The 20,064-nt window shown below is 42.0% G+C and overlaps 3 protein-coding genes across 6 annotated transcripts; 1 reads left to right on the forward strand and 2 right to left on the reverse strand.

Moving 5' to 3' along the window:
* Nucleotides 1-7,007: 7,007 nt before the first annotated feature.
* thumpd1 (THUMP domain containing 1) lies at nt 7,008-9,174 on the reverse strand. The gene is made up of 5 exons (XM_056586551.1): nt 8,633-9,174; nt 8,305-8,467; nt 8,132-8,217; nt 7,882-8,044; nt 7,008-7,608 (listed from the first exon to the last, which is right to left on the reverse strand). The coding sequence occupies exons 1-5, from the start codon at nt 8,831-8,833 to the stop codon at nt 7,283-7,285; spliced, it is 939 nt and encodes a 312-aa protein (XP_056442526.1). The 5' UTR covers nt 8,834-9,174; the 3' UTR covers nt 7,008-7,282.
* An 86-nt stretch (nt 9,175-9,260) lies between these two features.
* Nucleotides 9,261-14,200, reverse strand: eri2 (ERI1 exoribonuclease family member 2). Of its 2 annotated transcripts, none has more exons than XM_056586485.1 (10): nt 14,115-14,200; nt 12,848-13,984; nt 12,696-12,757; nt 12,532-12,612; nt 12,312-12,439; nt 12,065-12,224; nt 11,710-11,810; nt 11,537-11,618; nt 11,360-11,448; nt 9,261-11,015 (listed from the first exon to the last, which is right to left on the reverse strand). In XM_056586485.1, the coding sequence occupies exons 2-10, from the start codon at nt 12,970-12,972 to the stop codon at nt 9,645-9,647; spliced, it is 2,199 nt and encodes a 732-aa protein (XP_056442460.1). In that variant the 5' UTR covers nt 12,973-13,984; nt 14,115-14,200; the 3' UTR covers nt 9,261-9,644. The 2 variants fall into 2 exon arrangements, with proteins under 2 accessions (XP_056442460.1, XP_056442461.1); XM_056586486.1 differs by having other exon boundaries at nt 11,277-11,448.
* On the forward strand, nt 13,453-20,040 carry LOC130379548 (RNA exonuclease 5-like). Of its 3 annotated transcripts, none has more exons than XM_056586463.1 (19): nt 13,453-13,654; nt 13,946-14,200; nt 14,340-14,466; nt 14,744-14,864; nt 14,973-15,080; nt 15,173-15,261; nt 15,345-15,460; nt 15,549-15,687; nt 15,842-15,936; nt 16,046-16,148; nt 16,262-16,347; nt 16,512-16,620; nt 16,893-17,009; nt 17,117-17,254; nt 17,645-17,737; nt 17,836-18,259; nt 18,359-18,534; nt 18,832-18,941; nt 19,385-20,040. In XM_056586463.1, the coding sequence occupies exons 2-19, from the start codon at nt 13,965-13,967 to the stop codon at nt 19,440-19,442; spliced, it is 2,445 nt and encodes an 814-aa protein (XP_056442438.1). In that variant the 5' UTR covers nt 13,453-13,654; nt 13,946-13,964; the 3' UTR covers nt 19,443-20,040. The 3 variants fall into 3 exon arrangements, with proteins under 3 accessions (XP_056442438.1, XP_056442440.1, XP_056442439.1); XM_056586465.1 differs by lacking the exon at nt 13,453-13,654 and adding an exon at nt 13,661-13,808; XM_056586464.1 differs by lacking the exon at nt 13,453-13,654 and having other exon boundaries at nt 13,826-14,200.
* The last annotated feature ends 24 nt before the right edge of the window (nt 20,041-20,064 follow it).

Raw genomic sequence — 20,064 nt, forward strand, 5'->3', positions numbered from 1 at the left:
AGATTGTTCTTCTCCAACTGAATCTTGTAAACAAACAAGCTTTTGTTCCTGTGTCCTCCTTCATCCTTGCAGATTTTTTTTTTTGTGTTTTCTTTTTTCTAAATAAGCAGTCTACATACCCTCTGCAATTAAAACAGAGTGCTTTGAAGACATGACAGGCCCTTTGGATAGACCAAGTTGATTAGAGAACTCATATTAAACCGACAGCTGGTGGCCCAGCATCTGGTGAAACCAACACCTCTTAGTGTTCACCAGAGGGTTTTGGGGAAAGTGGACCATTTATGTGCTGTTATGAAACGATGAGGTAAAACACATGGACTACTCCTTCATTTTAATAGGGTGAGAATACTAATTTCTTTCATTGAAAATCCCCTCTATTAAACAGGGTAAAACAACCTTTTCTCTAAACCTCCATTGATAGGCAATCATTTGAAAGTAAGACAATGTACTGTAATGAGAACAACAGTAATTTTGAAAATACATGTACATTTCGTATGTGCAAAAGTCGGTCTTAATCAGGATGTTCTCATACACCCTATGGCATTAGTTACCCAGTCATATCTTCTGAAAGATCTTCTTGCTTTTATCTCATTGATTCATTGATTACTGCGAAGCCTTTGATAGAGACTAAATATTTAGCTGCATTTTCTCAGGACAAACATACTTTATCACTCTATATACTTTATCACTATATATCATAAGTCCTTCCTTTATGGAAACACAGAAGCTTTATACCTGCTTTCTTAATGTGAATAAAAAGATGTATTTCTTGAATGGAGAAAGCGTTCTTAAACCAACAAGAGTGCGTCCTTTGTTGCCCTACTGGTCCAGCTTGGGATCCTTTGTTCCAGCTGTCAGAGTAGATTTAGGCGTTTGTACCAAGGCCTGTCAGAAACAGGCTTATCTCTTGGGGGCCTCCCCACACAAAGGCCCATTTAGATACTCAGTGAGGGAGTGAAATCTTCATTATGTACCTTTTGAAAGAGTATCAGTCCTGCGCTCCTTAAGGCGGTCCAAGGGAGGGAAGTCTTTTTTTAATAGGTATTGCGTGGTTACACACACAGCCCAGAAACAAAGGCCGCCAATGGGACGTATGCGATATAGCATATGATCACATTAAACCATTTTGGGCATTTTAAGTCTGTCAAGAACATCATATAATCTACCACGTGGACTTTATATATATATATATATATATATATATATATATATATATATATATATATATATATATATATATAAATATACAAACAGATATGGGATTTCTTTGTTCATAAAAATACAACAACATATGTTTCATTGCAATCAGTACTCATTATAGATCAATTGGATTATTCAGAATAATAAATAAATAAATCGACCGTCAACCCGCAACCATCCATCTATCCATCTGTCATCCTTCTATCCTATTATCTCTCCGTCCATCTCTTCATCCTGTTCTGCGTACGCCCCATCCATCCTCCTATCAAATCCATCTTTCTCTCCATCCATCCATCCATCCATCCATCCATCCATCCATCCATCCATCCATCCATCCATCTATCCACCCATCTGCTGGCCTTCCCGGCTATAGCTAAAGTAAAGGAGTGTCAGCATATCTGCCATGGCACCCTGCTGATGTGTATTGTGATGGTGTTGAATACACCAGCTACCAATATGGCCTCCACCAAGACTGGATTAGCCACAGTGGATTAGAAGGCTGCCCTCCTGCTGCTTATTCAAATATTGTTTCACGTATTGTCATCTTAGGGTACAGCTCTGGCCCTGTAGTCTGCCAGCCAGAGAATATAATCAAAGAAAGCCGAATAATTAAAGAAAAATAAACGCCAGAATTGCACCTGATTTCATTACAGAGCGAATGTTGGCTATGGAGTGGCGGGTGATCGGAAGAAATAGCCAATGGATTCTTAGACAATGAGCGGTCATGAAAAAGCGGTTGAGGGATGATGGAGAGTGAAGCCCAGGCAGGGCCAAAATCAGCCATGAAAGCGTGTCTTGATCTTTGATACAATATATTTTTCTTTTTCTGGCCCTCTCGCACACACACTCACTTGGGAGTCAAAGCAATTGATGTGCTGCCTTTGATGGCCAGGAGAGGCCTGCATTAGCAGTCTAAAGGGCCATGATGAAAGGGGGGGGAAGAAAAGAGAATGAAAAGGGTAAGAAAATGTGTTATTATAATGAATGAAGAAAAAACATGCACAATAAAAAAAAAAAACACTGGATTTTGCAATGGAGACCGACAACCGGGCACGGAGGTTTGATGGTTTAATAGCGGCGGAGGAGAGAGCGAGCGACGGAAGAAGGCATAGGATCTTACCATGTTAGCCCGGCGCTGGCGGTGGCGGCGGGGACGACTAAGGATGACTTGGTGGTTCCAGTATGTCATGACCAGCTTGTTAGAATGGCAGCCGTGCACAAGACGGCCACGAGAGGAAGAGGGCTCCTGAAGGTGGTCCGGTGGTCTCAGGGCTGTAGCGCGTCCCGTTGTGGAAGCAGTCGCCATCTTTGTCCCGTTGTTTGTCTTGGATATCCTCTTCTGCCTCTTCATCCCCTCCCTGGTGCCTTTGATCATGCCACCCCTCCCTTGCTCTCTGCCGTATGACATCATCACGCAGCGGTATCGACAATCATCAAAGAAAGTCCCCGCGTGAGACTGTATGTCCATCTGGGCGTACACGTATGAGGAAAAAAGGTATGTCAAAACAGAGCCAAGCGTGCCTTGTAACCCTCTTTGGCTCCTATTGTGACTGATCATGGACGGATTATTTGGCCACTACAAAACTATACAAACACGCATGCACCCACTGACGAAAACCAATCCCTCAGCCGGGTGCAACCAAACCAGAAGCCCCCTGCTGTGCCTGCTGTGTTTGATGTTGTATTTTAAGCAGCTTCCTTCATCCACATTTTTCGTTATTCCCATCCGTTTTCCATTTTATTCCATGTTTCAAGCTGATGTTTTTGAGAGCAGTGATGTCCTCTTCACAGATTTCTTGGTTTGAATAGAGGTTCAATCGACGCTCTCGGTAAAATGTGGTTTTGTGTCCGTTTATCCTTGTTTGTCGGGGTTCGTTGTGTCTCGGTCTCCCTCTCTGACAGCTGGTCGGGAACCATCTCCAATCCTGTTAATATGTATATCCTTATGAGGGGCCAGCATATACTTCAGAGGTAATTCCTTATTTCTGGGAAATAAATACCTTCAAAAAGAATACATAAAAAAAAATGGTAAAGGATAACAGGCCGGAAAAAGTGCATATCAGATACATATATTATGAATAAATGATGGAAAAATACGGAATGACAGGGATAAAGGACTTACCGCAGTGTATGTCAGTTCCCTGGAAAGAAAAAAAATGGTCTCTGGTTTGTTTGAAATTACCTAAGAACAGCCCTCCAAGGATACGAAGTGTGTTGCAATAGGAACATGAAAACGATAAATGATATAGGGGGACTTGGTTTTTACGTCATCTTTAACCATGGCAGACTATCTGCAGAAAGAGAAGAGTGAAAAGAAATGAGCAAAGCTTAGGAAGACAGACAGCTGATGGCCCCGTCCCACCTCTCTTCTTGCCCTCTTTCTTTCTCCTTTCACTACACATCCTCACTAAGGCGCCAGCCTCTAGCCGAGGCCCTCGCCTTGTCAACCTCCCCTGTCTACCTAATTGTCAAGGTCCTTGTTAGCATTATGCTAAAATGTGTTTCCTGCGTCTTCCAAAGGCCCTTACACAAGAACCTCCACCAAGCGCGGGCTCTTCAGTTTGACAGTACAACACTGTATGAAGAAAGCCACAGCAGCATGTAAAAAGGTGATGTTTTATACTTACTTGTATAATTATAATATGCTATATAATACAGCCCTACAGTAAGACCGATAGAAGACTGGCCTAAAGATACCCACACAAACCTGACATCTGTGCGCGCTGAAAGAGAATGGGACTCAATCGGCTTCTCAGGACAAGCTCAGTCCAGCTGTGTGTGCAATAAGTGCAATAAGGCACACCAAACTATTCATTAAATGTTATAAATGGTATTTTAGGCAATTTAGGTGTCAGCCACAGTAGTATCGTGCAATAAAATCCAACTTGATTCTTTTAATAATGAAGTCCACTCTGTATATGCCCCTCTTTGAGGTTATATGAATTAAAGGGAAAGGAGGGGTTAGGGTCAGTGGGGGAGTCAGACAGACAGAACAAAGGATTATGGGTAGGTGCCAGAGAGGCAGTGGAGAAGTAAATCCTTTCAATAAATCAAAAATAAAGAAATTGATCTCAGTGTCTGACCCACCGCCATCAAGACACTCCCCTAGTGACACTTGAACTCCTTAGAATTAGTCTTTGATCAGAATGAGTCCTCCTTTCTTAAGACACCAGAGCTTTCAGTCTTGTCAGGAAAAATAGACAGAAAAGAGACATCAAACCAGAAAGATTACGCCAGGTTTGTGTAAAAAATGTGCATTATTGGGGATTAATGAAACACTCTGCCCCACATTCATCCCTTAGCAACACCAAACCCACCATGACTGCTGATTTCTAGCGATTCCTCTGATTGCTCCTCTTTGGTTTATATACTTTTTTTTTCGACAATGTAACCTTTTTGGCCCGACCTTGTGTGATTCTTTATTCCACACTCACGTTTGTTCCCCACATCAAGCCCCTCACAAACTTTTTTCTTCTTCCTCCTCAGAAACAACTCCAGACTTGGTCCATCACACAACGACTCCATCGCAGAGACCCTCATTTGTGCATTCATCAACTCCCACCTTGAATAATGTAATGGAGCCCTACTTTAAGGCTCCGAACCAAGCCCTAGATATGTGCTCCAGTACTTCCAGAAGTCTGCTGCATGATTTCCTATCCGCATTAAAACCTGGTAGCACATCAGCCCCAACCTTATCCACTGGCAGCCAGTCAAGCCCTGTATCACCTGGTCAAGGTCCTCTGCCTCACCTGTATACAAGTCCCTTCATGCCCTTGCCTCCCAGTACCATTTACCCCCTCCCGAAGTCTGTTCTTCTGGCACTGGACAGCTCACCAGCCCTCCCACCAGCTTGTGTCTTTGGCGGACAGAGCTTTCAGGGTGGCTGCTGCCACCAACCTCTGGAACTCCCTTCCTCGAGAGATCCAAAATTCTGGGTCCACCAACCCTGTACGAGTGGGTCCACTAAACGCTCAAATGTTAAGTGGGCCAAGCCTAAAGACCCATCTTTTTGGTCTCAATTATGTTAATTCTGTTTTAATTGTTTAACCCTATATGTACAATGCCCTGGGTGTCCTGAAAGGCACTATATTAATATGTTTTATGATTTGCCATCTTTTTATTATTCATTCACTTCCATAGTTCATAAAAACATATGCAATCATTGATATTCAAATGACAACCTCCTACTTACTACAATGAGTATTATTGTAATTTCAGAAACATGAATATATAGTTCTTTTCAGAAAAAACTCCCTTTACTGCCCACAATCTTGGTGACACTCTAAATATGCTGAATCCAGTAATTGTTTATTCGCTCTGCTGGGGAAAATATAAATATTTACAATCAACATGAGCTAGCCTGGTTCAACCTGTAGAGCTGAATAGGTTGCAGAAATAACGGCAAACTGGCTGTGCAGCATTGATAAGCATTTCTCATTAAACCAAAACCATCTGCCATTCACACAATGACATACCCTGCAAATGAGCAATAGAAGCTCACTCTGAGTGAAGCAAAAATGCAGGCACACACACACACACACAAACACACATACATGCAAACACACACACACACAAAATCACAAACAAGCACACTTAGTGACACACAGGGACACACACACACTTGCAGTCAAAATATATGTTATTTTTTCAACTAAACTGGGACAGATCACTAGATAATATTATATAATTGCAATTATTTAGACATGCCCTTGGTGACATAAGCCCTACATTTCACCTCAGAGAGAGAGAGAGAGAGGGAGAATTCCTCATGGCTGAGGTGAGATTACAGTCTGGGTGACAGAAGACAAATGAGCCCCTAGAGAGCCTCATAAAGGTCAGGTATGGAACCAGACGGATGGCTGTTAATCCTGACCCCAGGGAGCCACTGCACATCCGCCCGGGAATGCAAGTGTTACACATGGCTGTGACATTTAACCTGTATGAGCTGACAATTGTAGGTGCCAAAAATGTACACATTTCTCTAGGCCTGTAGACAGACAAAATGTCGGCTCCATTTCTCACAGGAGCAATTATACGAGTGGAGGGAATATTTGACCATTCACTACCCTATAATAAACTACAATTAAAATTGTAAAAAACCTTGTCATCTTTTCTGAATTGCAATGCTCCAAAGTCATTATTTGTAGTTTAGATGATTCTTTTTTTAGAATGGATAGCTGGTAATGCACTGGTTGTTGTTGGGGCACTGATGGGTCAGAGACATGACAGATCAAGTCAGTTCAAGTTACAACTTGGTCCAGTGTTTAAACAAATGGTCATCACCCAAAAGAACAATTAAATTGTTTATTAATTGAAAGTGTGAAATTAAACTTGCAAGGGGAAATGTTAAATAGGTGTGGCCCAATTAGCCAACGACCCCATTAACCATGTCTGCAAAACATGAGCACAGGGCAAGTAGGGCAGTTTCAACACTCGGATAGCTATTAAACGGTTCAGCAATATAAAAATGTCTGTTTGGTCCCAATAAGTCGGGCCCAATCACTTTAAATGGATTAATGATACATCAAACTAGCATTACACCTAAATCTCCACCTCATCGCAATGACTGTTTACCCCACCTTGTGGATAACAGAAGAAATAACTACTGGTCTGCTCCCAAACATTTGCTCTTGATCCATCAATGAGTAGGCTATTGTCATATCAGGAAAAAATAATTTGTGCCTGCAACTGTACTGGTATACAACTAATTGACAATTTCCTTCATCTACAAAAGTGGGCCAGTCTATTAATATGGGCTCTGAACGGAAGCAACGGTTCTTTGTACTGTTCAAAATACATTTTTGAAAAAAAAAAAAAAAAACAAAGAAAACAAACTAAAAGCCTCTTTAATTTTAGAGTTACCTTTTGGTAAACTACACTATCACACACAAAATGTACAGAGGTTTCAAGGGTATAAACCAAAATAATCACACACACAGAGAAAACTATTGATGTAGGAAAAACCTGTTCAAATGATTTACTAACAGTTTTGTAATTAAAAAAGAAATAACAAGGGGCTGAAAATGTCTTGGTTTCTACAACCTTCAATGTTAAAATAAAATTGTCCCTCTCCCTTAAATCATCACTTCTTATCTTCTGTCGCCGCTTCGACCAATTTGTCATTTTCGGGCACTTTAATGTCCTCTGCTTGTTTATCAGTCTGTTCTTCTGCTTTAACAACGTCTGCGCCATCGCCCTGGTCGGTCGCCTTCTGGTCTGCTCTCTTGTCAGCAGCATCGGCCTTTGGAGCGTCCTCTTTGACAACTTCCTGCAGGTTATACTTCCTGTAGAGGGCGTAGTCTGGCACCACGCTGAGGCAGCACACCGTCTTGATGACCTCGACGATGATGGTAAGCTCAGGGTTGGTCAAATCAACCTTGTTCTCTGGGTTCATCTTCCCCACCAGGCCTACGGGAACAAGAAAAATACATGTTAGACTCAAATTAATACAGAACACATTTTCCAAACACTTTATTGCCTATAAGATAAAACATGTAGATAGATAAGATAAGGCGTGGTTTAACAATAACTAGAAATGGCATTGGCATTGACACTGGCACAAGGATACAGAAGCAACGAGTTAGTTTAACAGAAGAACCTGTGAGCCAGCAGCTTATATTATGCACTCAACAACTCCCATCTACAAGAGAATCTAGTGAAAGCAGCTGCTGGACTAGATACCTGCAACGGCTTTGATGATGTCATCCCGCTTGTTATGGCTGCTGTTTCGCGCCTTGAAGGCAATCTGGAAGGTGGCATGATTGGGGGGTTTGAACCACGGCTCCAGGAAGGTGATCAGATACTTATCCATGTCTTCCTGGAAGGCCTTACATGTTCCACTGACCTAGAACAGAGCACAGGCGTATCAATGCAAACTAGTGAAATACAGAGGACATCTTCTGTAAACTGCATGCATAATATGTCGTCTCACTGGAAGCATCCTGAGAATGTTGCGGGACTTATTCTTCTTGGTGGCATGGAGGTCAGACAGGACGTGATGTACCAACTTGTCAGGTTCTAGATGAGCAACAATAACAATTGGTTCAATAAGAGCACACTGAACATGGGTAATATAAAGATGATTTTTTTTTTCTTTTCACTTACCCACATTGTGGGTCCTAATGAATACAACATTGTTCGCTCCACTGTCCAGAGCCTGGAAGCGCTTCTCCCCTTTCCCCTTTTTTTTGAGCTGAGCAACCTCCTTCTTCAGAGCTGCTTCTGCATCATCTTCCTCTTCGCTGTTACTTCCGTCACAATCTTCTATCTGCAATCAGGAGTGAAACGTTAGCTGTAAACATTAAAGTCTATAATTATACCGAACTGTTAATTTTAATTTCAGATATGAACTGACACATGTAAAATCCCCGCCTGATTATGTTCGAAAATAATTGGTGAAGAGTACATTAGAAAGGACGCTTTTTGTATTTACCTTCTCGGGTCCGTACAGTTTATCTGCATACTCGTTGAGCAGGCTGTATGCCTCCGAAGTGCATTTCTTTTCATTCATGTTACACGTGATAATGATCCCTTGCATGCCCACCTCCAGCTCCCTACACCCCTTATAGCGCTTATTCCCGCGGCTAGAAGCGTATCGCTTTTTGCTGCGTTTCTTGTCATTATCCGCCGACATGTTCAGAACTAGTAACTCGTTTTATCTAACCGATAAAACTCGAATGTAAAACTCCCTTGGTTGACTGCTAGTGCTTTCGCTAGCGTTACAGCTAATACCAGCTATGGTTCCTAGCTCTTCTAACTAACAGTTTATTGTGTGAATAGTAGACGGATCTTTAGCAAAATGCGAACATAACTCTTGTAAAAGATTAATCTAGCAGCTATAGAATAAACATTACAGACGAATTAATTGATTCATTAGCAACCTAAGTCAACGTTAGCTACACACATTTTAAAACAGGTGGTTGGGTTCGTGAGCTACCGCATGCGAGAAGGGACAAACTTCATCGAATACCTTCGTTGGAACTTTCAAATGGAAATTCGAGTCTTTAATATATCAGATTCAACCTTTATGTCACGCTTATATAAAATCAATAGACGTTGACTGTATTAAAAATAATTGATTTATTTATACACATGAAAAGCATTGTAAAAGGAAAAAAAAGACAATATTTGGTTTATTATTTTTGTCAATGTATCCTACAATAATTAAGCTAATTGAATAAATTATATTTCGTTTACATAATTCATATCGTAACAGCAACTCGTTACACCATTATTTGGTAAACAAATCCTTCCTTTGCATCATACCATTTAACCTTTTTTTTTTTTACTTTAGTTAATTAAATGAATATTACATTTTCCAAGTTAGTTAGAAGCTCTTCCTTGAGGTTGACGACAGTTGCGGACGACGAAGAACATGCAGAGAAATCGAAGACTGGACACATGAATTGGCCGGTGAGTGGTCCTTAATCAGCGCGGACTCCCACTTAAAGAACTTGCAGCCGTTCTGAATCATATTCCCGGAGCCCGACCGGCGCACTGGACAGCAGTAGAATCCAAGTCCTTGATTGGGACCGCCATTGCACACGGTCTGCCGTTTCGCCCGGCGTCCACATCCGCACAGCGGAGCAGTGATCCTGGGCGGCCATGGTCTGGATGGATGTTGGAGGGATGAACGTGTGGTTGTCAACGGGCAAGATCGACTGGACATGGGGTTGCTTGAGATAGAGGGGATGGCACTCTGTGGGGTGCGGAGAATGAGCGGAGGTAGGACGGGGATTTTCTGCTGGGTCGCTATAGATAAAAGAGCCCGCCTCCTTTCCATTGGGTTTCTTGGAGCATGGTCTGGTTGCATGGTGCTGAATGATGACTGGTGTGGGCTTTGTCAACAAGTAGGATTCCAAAGTCCTCTCTTGGACATTGGCCTTGTGTGTGATGAGTGAGGACGAGTTCCCTGTTCTTGATTTATTCTGAGAAGCCTTTGAGTTATCTTGAACATGTAAACGAATATTACTGGAAACAACTTTAGGTTGATTAGATGTTATTGAATTTGATCTTAGAGCTGATCTATTTGCCAATGAGGCATGAGGGAGCTGTCTTATTTCATTTACACAGACCAAAGAAGATGGCTTAGTGTTATTAGATAAGGAACTAGCTTCTAATTTCGGGCCGTTTCCGTTTCTGTTAACAAAAACTGTCTTGTTCTTTGCAATTACATTGATCTGATGAGGTATGCGGATGGAGGAATTTACATATTTTGACAAAGAACTCTCCCCGCTATTGTCGTTTGCATCAAGTGATTCATACAACTCGGCATTGACACCATCATCCCCATCCAACACCTCGTAGTCATAACATCCGTGCCACTCCTCCGTGTCCACCGAGATATCCGTCTCCGTGCCGTCCTTTGTGTGTTCCAGCATCGCTGTCTGGGGTTCAAAGGTCGGACGGACCTGCGGCTGGTGTGATATGGATCCCACAGTGGTGGAGCAGAGAACAAGGCTGTTGCTATTGTCCCGGCGTGAAGGAGCATTTACCAGGACTGGAGAGAAAAGGTCCATGGTCGTCTTTTTACCCGCCACAGTGCCCTTCCCCAGCAGAGGTGTCGTTGTACCATTCAGCAGGGTCCTGGGAGAGACCAGGCTTTTATATTCTTGAAAAGGTTCCTGTATCGGATTTCCGTTTCTCTTTGTGTCCGAAAGTGGAACATTGGTCTTTGAACACGTTTTTATCTGAAGTGATCTCTTTGCCGGTGTTTCTTCGCTGGACAGCGTCTTTTCATCTGGAGCCATGTTTTCTTTACTTTCCTTGTTTTCTACGGGTGCATTTCCGAACAGGGGCTTGGGCTTCATTGGCGCCTAGTATGAGTGAGAGAGCCACAAACTCTGCAAGTCATTAAAAGACAACTTTTTTGGGTTATGTTGAAACAATTTAAATCAACACTCTCCCTTTCTTCCATTTAGCAAACCACCTCAAAGAACAAAGAAAATAATTTCCTAGAGGGGCCTAAATAAGAAAAAAAGATCTGACCAGAGCTGCAATTACAAATAAATGAGAAGACAAATGGAAAAGATAGAACCAGATAGAAAAAAAGGATAGGATATTAGGATGATTGTCACCTGGCATGATTCTTTGGGGAGACAAGCAGTGGAGCGGTTAGTAGCGGGGGGAAGAGCGGACGGGTTGTCAGGCAGCCACTCACCCTCTCCTGCGTTCTGGTGAGCTTCATCACACAGCCATCCCTCATCATCCTCAATGCCAGCTGAGCAGTATTACGGGAATCATCCAGACCTGTGGAAGAAAGAAACGGAATGAAAAGATCCATCAGGCAGATAAGGATGGTAAACCTAATAAAAAGGATTTTATATTGTCTCTCTACCAGAATGCTCTCGTCCGGAAAACTGGATCCCTAAATCTTGTAACGCCCCATTCAGCCCTTTGGGTTTTCTACTGTAAAAAAGCTTGAAAACACATACATATGCTTGGTCAAAACACAAAGCACTAGGGGAAAAAACATTGGGAGAAGGAGAGAGACAGAGACTGAGTACATACTCTGTAGGTGGCTCGGAGGTCGATCCAGCTGTTAAGCACATCAGGTTTGTGGAGCTGCTTGCGCTTACACTCATACTGCAGGCACACGGCAAGGTCCCAGTCTAATACACACACATCCCAAAAAGATTTGACATTGATGTTTGTTTCAGTTCAACTTAGGTAGCTCCCATTGTGTGCACAAAACACACCAATAATTTGCCTTTTTTAAATAAACCAATTCAAGGCATAGGTAACCTACAACAAAAACCGGTGATACATACCCTGTGGGAAAACAATCAAAAACCAAGATTTTTTTTGAGTAAACAATGATAAGCTTTATCATGCATGTCAACAAGTGTATGAAAAAGGCTATTACCGGACCATGTGACAAAGGCACAAGGCTTTTGAAGGGCTGAAGAAGTGGATGATGATCGTTCCCCTGGTAAGGTCAACCCTTTCTGAAGCTGCAGGGCCTGTAACCAGCGACTGAACCGAGAGAGACAGATGTGGAGGGGAATCCCTGCTTCCACCTGCCTCTGGAAGATACATACATTAGAATATACACATTTAAGAACTGCTGCAAAATCTGAACGTTTATTGTGAAGAAAGAAAGAAAGAAATACCTGTGTAATGCCAGTCAACTCAGTGCAGAATTCAGAGAGAACTGGATGCTCCTGTGGCTGGACGTAGGTATGGAACTCGGAGTCTATTTCCCCCGTGGACGTGTTGAGTAGAACAGCAGGAAACTCAACTGGAGAGCGGAGAGAAAAAGTTAGTTTCAAGGATAGGGGTAAACGGTTGGATATTTTGATGGAGGATCGAAATACTTAACGTGAGGCCTACTTATTTCTTGGCCATAATTGTTTTTCTCTCTCCAGCATGTGGACTCAAAGTCAATCACAATCAAGTATGAGAATATTTGATCTGAAAAAACAAAAACAACCAAATGAATAACCCCAAATTAAAATGTCTCGAATGTGTTATATTAGTACCACTAACGTACTTACTACAGACAATAAATGCCTTATTTTCGGTGGCCTGGCGGCGCTTCCTCAGTAATCCCAATTCTCTGTAGTGTAACATTAGATAGAACATTGATAAAAGCCGTAACGTTACTCATAAGAGTGATCTACAATGTAAACAAAACAAAAGCCCGTACTTAGCCAATTTCTTTGTCGACATGCTTAAAACCATGCGGCATGCACAATTTATATTTGAGATACCCTTCGTTCTATCGAAGTTGACACGATTGTAGAAACTGGTGTGAGGTAGTTCGCGGTACATACAATTTGAAACCCATTACGTTACACAATCGATTGGTAAGGCCGTTTGACTGCACAGGTCATCGACCAACCCCGAGCGCACATCACAACCCGGAACAGCGTTGTGTTTCCCATCAAAATAAAAGTGTAATTTTAAATATTCACTTTAGAACCTATGTTTAGAATATAGTTGTACAACACAATTGTCCACACTTAAAACATCATTATTTTATCTGCCCCTAGTTTTTTTTCCAAGTTAGGTAACAGTTAACAGTTACTGCATAAAAGCTGTAATTCAGAACATTAAAACACCACACATAGAGCCACGACCACTCAAAGGAACAGCTTGAACCCAGATCCCGGGTTCTGAGACTGCTGACCATTGCTCCATTACAACAATTATTTAGTTATTTGTGATACTGTTCTTTCAGAAATATCATACGTTGTAAAGTGTAATTACAGTGTGTGTTTACATTTGTAAAGTTTTAATTTGAAAATAATCACCGGAAGTACATTGCATACAGTCTGGTTTGTTTACATCGCCGGCGTTCAAGGAAACCCGTGAAATTTTCGGGTGGTTTTAGTTTAGGTTATTCTAACTACTTTATGTTGGGCTAAATTGCATCATGTCTATATCATAGCCATAGCATCCGTTGTTAACACATAGCGAATTGTGGATACATTAATTTAGCCACGGCCCTTGGGTAAATCTTTACAAACTTATAAAGCTATTCACCTCTTCCCTTCAGCAATCTAGTTTGGAAGCATGTTGTCCACATGGCACTATACTTTCCTGGATGGTTGCTTTGTTGGGTGGTCCCAGTAATAAAGTGCTACACCTTGTTGTTACTATAAGAAGTAATCATTAAGTGCATTAGAAATAGTTAACATTCAACAATTTATTACGAAAGTAGTCTTGATGTAGCAACTACCTGAACCAGCAGTATTTAATCCATTGTTTGGTTTTTCCAACTGAGATTTCGTCTTTCTTCCAGTCAATGATTCATCCTGAAAATGATCCCGCCGACACTGTCCTGCTCGTCCAGGAAAAGAAAAGAAAACACATCAACGAAACCACAAGAAAGTAAAAAAATGAAAAGGAAGATGACAGACGCCGATCGTGTTGTTCATCACATCCCGAGGATCTCTGTGCCATTCGCTCACCTGCAGCAACAGGTGACATTGGATATGCTAACAGAACTGCTGCACTTCGCTGCTCTGGGGAAAATCAACGGTGCCAAACAACCTAGGTAAACAGCCGGAAGTCATTTCTACATAATCTTTTATCAGTTCAGGAATGAGGAAAAGAAGAACAGTTCCACAACATTTTGTTTGTCCAGATACCCATGTATTAAATGCACTTCTCTTGGTTATAATTCTCTTTTACAGTTGGTGCCATCTCCATCACCAGAAGAACATACAAGGGGTGAACATTGTTGTCCTCAATGGCCTTTCCCAGTGTCTTTTTTACCAACACTTCTTGACTCTGCAACATCTCAGAACCAACTACAACACAGTACGTATCACACATCCAAATATAATCTTGCGCTGTTACCTTTGTATCATTGTATGATTGGCCGTGTACAATGTGTTGGCATTACACACAAACCCATACAATGCATAGAAAGGTGTTTGCATCGATTTGTCTTCTAGCAAGTTTCCACTCTTGGGTCTTATCGATGTCAAGCTTTTCTAGCAACACCAGATTAGATTTGGGGCCAATCCCACCTCCCCCAAAAACAAGTATTGATTTCTCTGAGTTTAATCTCTTGAACATCTATTACTTTTTTTAGAGGCTCACTTTCACTCCATCGGCTACTGATTTACCATCTGGAATCTTCAGCAGTAAAGTGCCTGAATCTGTGAGTTCATGCTTTGCTCAAAGGGACCAGGAAAGCAATCAGCTCAGAGATGGTAGGTTTTCCAATACATTTAGTACCTATTCATCGTAACTCCCAACTCGATGCTCTCTATGCAGTCATTTTTTTCTCAATATGTACGTGAATGATTTCCTTTCGACAGTGATGAGACTGCATCCGATAATCAGGACGTTTGGAACAGAGGTGAAGGGGCTCACAGCATACACTCTCCCACAGGAAGAGATGATCAAAAAACACTTCCCTGTGAAAGGTAGCTCTTAAATACTGCTTCCTTTTCACTCTGCTTTCGTTCTTTTGTACCGCCTCTGCTCAGTTCATGCATGTGTTGTATGTTTTTCACAGGCATGCCGGGCTTTGAGGACTTTGTGTCTACAGAGAGTGATGACTGTGTAACAGACAGAAGTCCTCTCTATGGAGTGGACTGTGAGATGGTAAGACTCACTTAAGGCCTCAAAACAAATGACTGATATAAATCCACAGTGCCCAAACAGATTGTAACTTCGATGGATTTCAGTGTTTAACTAAACAGGGGTACGAGTTGGCCCGCGTCTCTCTGGTGGATAGCAGTGGCAAATGTTTGCTGGACGACCTGGTGCGACCTCCAAACCGTATCCTCGACTATCTCACCAGGTTTAAATCAGCCCATCCACACCAAAGTTCTAAAACAGTGTTCTTTATTCTGCACTGGAGGCAATCTGATGGCTATGTTGACTGATAGGTTTTCCGGAATTACCGCGGCCATGTTGCGGCCAGTCACCACCGTCGTCAAGGATGTTCAAGTAAAGCTTCTGAGGCTGTTGCCCAGGGATGCAGTCCTGGTCGGACATTCACTGGAAAATGACCTCAGGGCTCTTAAAGTTAGTTACTGGTTTGAAAGTGAATCTAATGAATGTAATTAATTAAATATTAATCGAATAAACTGACTTTGATCTTTAACAAACAAATAATGGGAACTCTGGGCCTATTCATGATCTGTGTGACGTTGTATAATGAGGTTCTTCTCTCACACAGTTGATTCATCCCCATGTGATCGACACCGCACTGCTTTACAAGAAAGAATTTGGACAGCGGTTTAAACTCAAGGTCCTAGCTGAGGCTGTTCTAGGGTAGGTGATTCTTGCTATGTTTGTGTGTGCTTGTGGCTATGTATGTTTGGGTTGATGCATGTGTTGGTTCATCAGTGATGTGATTTGTTTAATGACTCATGGGCTTTAGGAAGCAAATCCAAACCGAAGAGCAGAATGGTCATGACCCTATGGAGGATGCTTCTGCTGCTCTGGAGTTGGCCCAGTATTTTATTAAGGCAGGACCTCGAAAGGTAATATCTCCCTGTCTTCACTATATTTATTTTAACCCCCCCACTCAAACAACCCTTTATAATGCCTTTATGAAGCCAGACTGGTTGATATTTACCTGATGGTTCATGCTCAGGTTGTAGAGTGCCATATCGATGAGTTATGGGGAGAGAGTCTCACTGTATCTACGCCCACTGATGTTCAACCTGCCCCAAGTAGCAGGTAAAACCAATGCACCATCGCCACTTTCATCTACACAAAGATAAATATAAGAGGAATACCCTTTGATTTCTGAAAACAAAATCGTTTAACTTTCTGTTTTATATGCTTTCTCTTTTAAATTTCTGAAATTGTAATCAATAACGTGTGATCAAAAATGTCTTTAGGTTTGCTGATGTGCTCCAAAAGTCTGGACAGACGGTGACCTTCATTGGAAAACGCGCTGACATCACCATTAATCCATCCAATCAGCAGTGGCACAGCTCAGACAAGGAGGTGAAAATGAAGTTGTGTTTGGCTTTAGGAATAGTGCTGACGAACAACAGCGTGCTTTGACTTGTAGACACTGGAGCATGTTAATGCTTTAGACACCCCAAAGCTCATATACATTCACAACCTCACCACCTAACATTCACTATCACTAATAGCTGGTCTAATAAAACAGATTACCGTAAGATTATGATGAAAATCTGACATAATATATCCAACATCATAGATTAGTACTCATAACATCTCTACTCACAACATCCCTTACCCTCTGAACTCAGGTCCTGGCCTCCTTCAGAAGACAGACGGCATGGCTATCGTTCTCATTGGTGCAGTTCTCTTCAGTCTCAGAACACATGAAGAACTCCGGCCTACAACAGGAACACCACCACCAAAGAGTGAGCCACTCGTGCATCATTGTGTACATAAAGTATTATTTTTCTCTCTTTCGCTGCTGTGTTAATTAACGTATATATTGATGTGTGTGGTTGTGTGTACATTGCAGTTACGTGCACATCTGAGGCAAATGTGTGTGGTGTTTGTGGGGCCGTTCCCATCTGGGTTCGGGGAGAGGGAAGTGAAGAGGCTGTTTCGCTGCTGTGGAGCTGTGAAGCGCATCAGAATGCTACCTACCTCGCACAGGGTAAACCACCGCTGGTCCCAGGGACCCCCCATCTCAGTGACGGGTCGTAGTGACACAGACTGTTAGGAAGCCCTCGACAGAATCTTGGCAAATGTTGTTTTTTAATTCCTAATCATCGTTAAAATAAATTATCAAATATAATATGTGATAATTAGTAAGGAAGTTATCTCCATGCCCCACTTGATGGTCTTGTCATTTCTATTAACTATGGTGTTGGCCCCTACCTGTTCTTTAATGAGCTGTATCTGCATTTGCAGGTCCCAATTAAATCGTCTGCTAAATGGCTAAATACTAGGCATAGAATATTGATGTGGTCATGGACCGAACTAGTTGAGGTACTTTCTGGACTCTAATGAGCTAAGCTGTCACTCATCACCGGCTCCTCCCCAGATGCATGCAGAGATTGAGTTTAGGCTTCTGGAGGGGGCTGTGCTGGCAGTCCAAACACTAAGTGGACACATTGTGCATGGACAGCACATTCGGGTAGGCAGCACCCTCTGATTACTCTGCTCACTATAAATCTGTTATTTATAAGACGCATACTAATGTGTGTGTGTGTGTGTGTAATCGCCTACATCTAGGTCCAGAGGCCGGTCAATGAGTCCACATTGGACCTTGATTTAACCCTTGATGCCCTGAAGGAGGACCCCCTCAACGTGAACCATGTCCACGTTATGAGGCTCAAACCTATCGTGAACCCCTCCCACATACTGCCTCACACGAATGGACCCATGCCAGTACCAAATGCTCCAGGTTCAAATCCGACGGATAATGACACGAAACCAGGCGAAAATTGGACCACGACGATAGATGCTTACAATTCAAAGGTGGCTGCTTCCATCAATGAGACTCTAATGAACGGTTACAATCAGCTTCCTCAAGGTCCTCCTGCCTGTGCACTGTCTGAGAATGAGCTCAACGAGGTATTTGGCCACTTCGGTGTGGTCGAGAACATCCTGCGGCCCAGCAAACCCAATGGAAGACGAGCAAGACATGCAAGTATAAGTAAGCAAACACGTTTCACTGTCCCCCCACTTTTTTGCATCATCTGTCGAGATAAATCTGTGTTTCTGTTTCTTACTAGTTAGTTTGGGTATGTGACAGAGTTTCAGAGTCCAGAGTGTGCAGCAGCAGCCCTGGGTTCTTCTGAGGAGCTCAGGGACCAGAGGTACCTCGTCTGTCCCTCTCTTACCCCGGGTCACCTGCGGTCATGGGCCCAAGAGACCACAACAGACCACAACAGCTTTAGCAACAACACCATTACGGAGAACAACCCATTGGTGAGTCGATTAGTTGAGATGAATTACGTTGGGGCCAAGCCATTCAAGGTCAAAGTTAACTTGCATGTTGGGTGAAATTTCCAAATGTTAGTTAATATGCATTTCCACTACCTGCTTATTGATTAGTGGTGGTTGCAGTTGCTGAATCGTTGGATGGTATTGCAGTGTTTGTGTTTACCTGTTGGATTGGGCATAACAAAATGACGAAATACAACAGGTTTGAGTTAACTGGGAGACAATAGACCTGTCAACTCAAATCGACAATGTGATGACTACAGTTGAACTTTTTTATTTTAGGATGGAAAAATGGAGGGCGTGATGAAGAAGTTGGATGATCGCCTGAGAAAACTTTTTAAATCCCTCCCAGACCGCACCTTGTCTGTTGTAGTTCTTCCTGGACAATCTAGGTGAATACCATGTAGATTATGAACAACAGACTGCATTTTATGTTATTTGTAGACAAAAGTTCTAAAATAACACCATCCATTTGAAATTCCTCATACTGCCTTCTGTGTGTATGTACCTATGGTTAAAAGCAAAATTTCAGGATTTGTTTAACCTACACCCTAGTTTTTGATCATTTTGGGTCCAAGGGACTAATGCGGACAACAATTTGAGATTGGTCCAGGATTGACCGTGAACACTGCAGCTGACTCATGAAAACGGCTGCAATGTAATCCTTTAGGGGATATTACACATTGTATGTCCTCAAAGTGATTGGGACAGGATAGGCACTAAGACCCAAAATGATCATAAATATGGTCCAGGTTGAACATTTAAGCTACACAACTTGAAAAGTATTCCTTAAAGTATGATCTGAATATTAACCATCTCTCCATCTGATGTCTAGCCTCAATGGCCATTATCCTGGTCTGTGCTTCCTGGAGGTCAAGAATGTCTCCTTGTGAGTGGGCTAGGACAGCCATCTGCACCACCTTCCTGACAAGAATCTAGTCAACGAGTGGCCTGAATAACTGCAATACAAAATGTACACTGTGTGATGGTTTCCTTTAAATTATGCAAATAAACATTTTAAAAAGGCTAGTCTTGGTTCTTCCCCAAGTTAGCCATACGGACAAAAATAAGGATGTCCTTCATTGTTCGTGTCAATGGGTATTTTGTACTGCCTCCTGTGGGGAAAGATCTTCCTCCATGAGTTTTAGTACAAAGACATGAACCTTGCAAGATGGTGTAGAATATTATGCAATTATATTTCCAAGTCAACTTAGTTATCCTCATCTTTGACTAAAGTGATCAATTTAAATATGACAACCCAAGGTTGTTTACTTAACTTTTCATCTCAATGCATTTCTTGTATGTGACCAATAAAGCTCTTGAAGTGAAGATGTTACTGACGGGATAAAGCAACATGATGCATGTATTGCTGTATATCAAATTAGAAATGGTCAAGAAAACACCGATACTAGATCTAAGTTAGATTTTGATACCTAAGAAATAAAGTTTTGACTTTGAGTTGGATACCTGCGTGCTTTGACAATAGTTTTTCACAAATAAAAAATATCATTTTTT

This window comes from Gadus chalcogrammus, chromosome 3, assembly GCF_026213295.1.
Source record: "Gadus chalcogrammus isolate NIFS_2021 chromosome 3, NIFS_Gcha_1.0, whole genome shotgun sequence".
Taxonomy (NCBI): Eukaryota; Metazoa; Chordata; class Actinopteri; order Gadiformes; family Gadidae; genus Gadus; species Gadus chalcogrammus.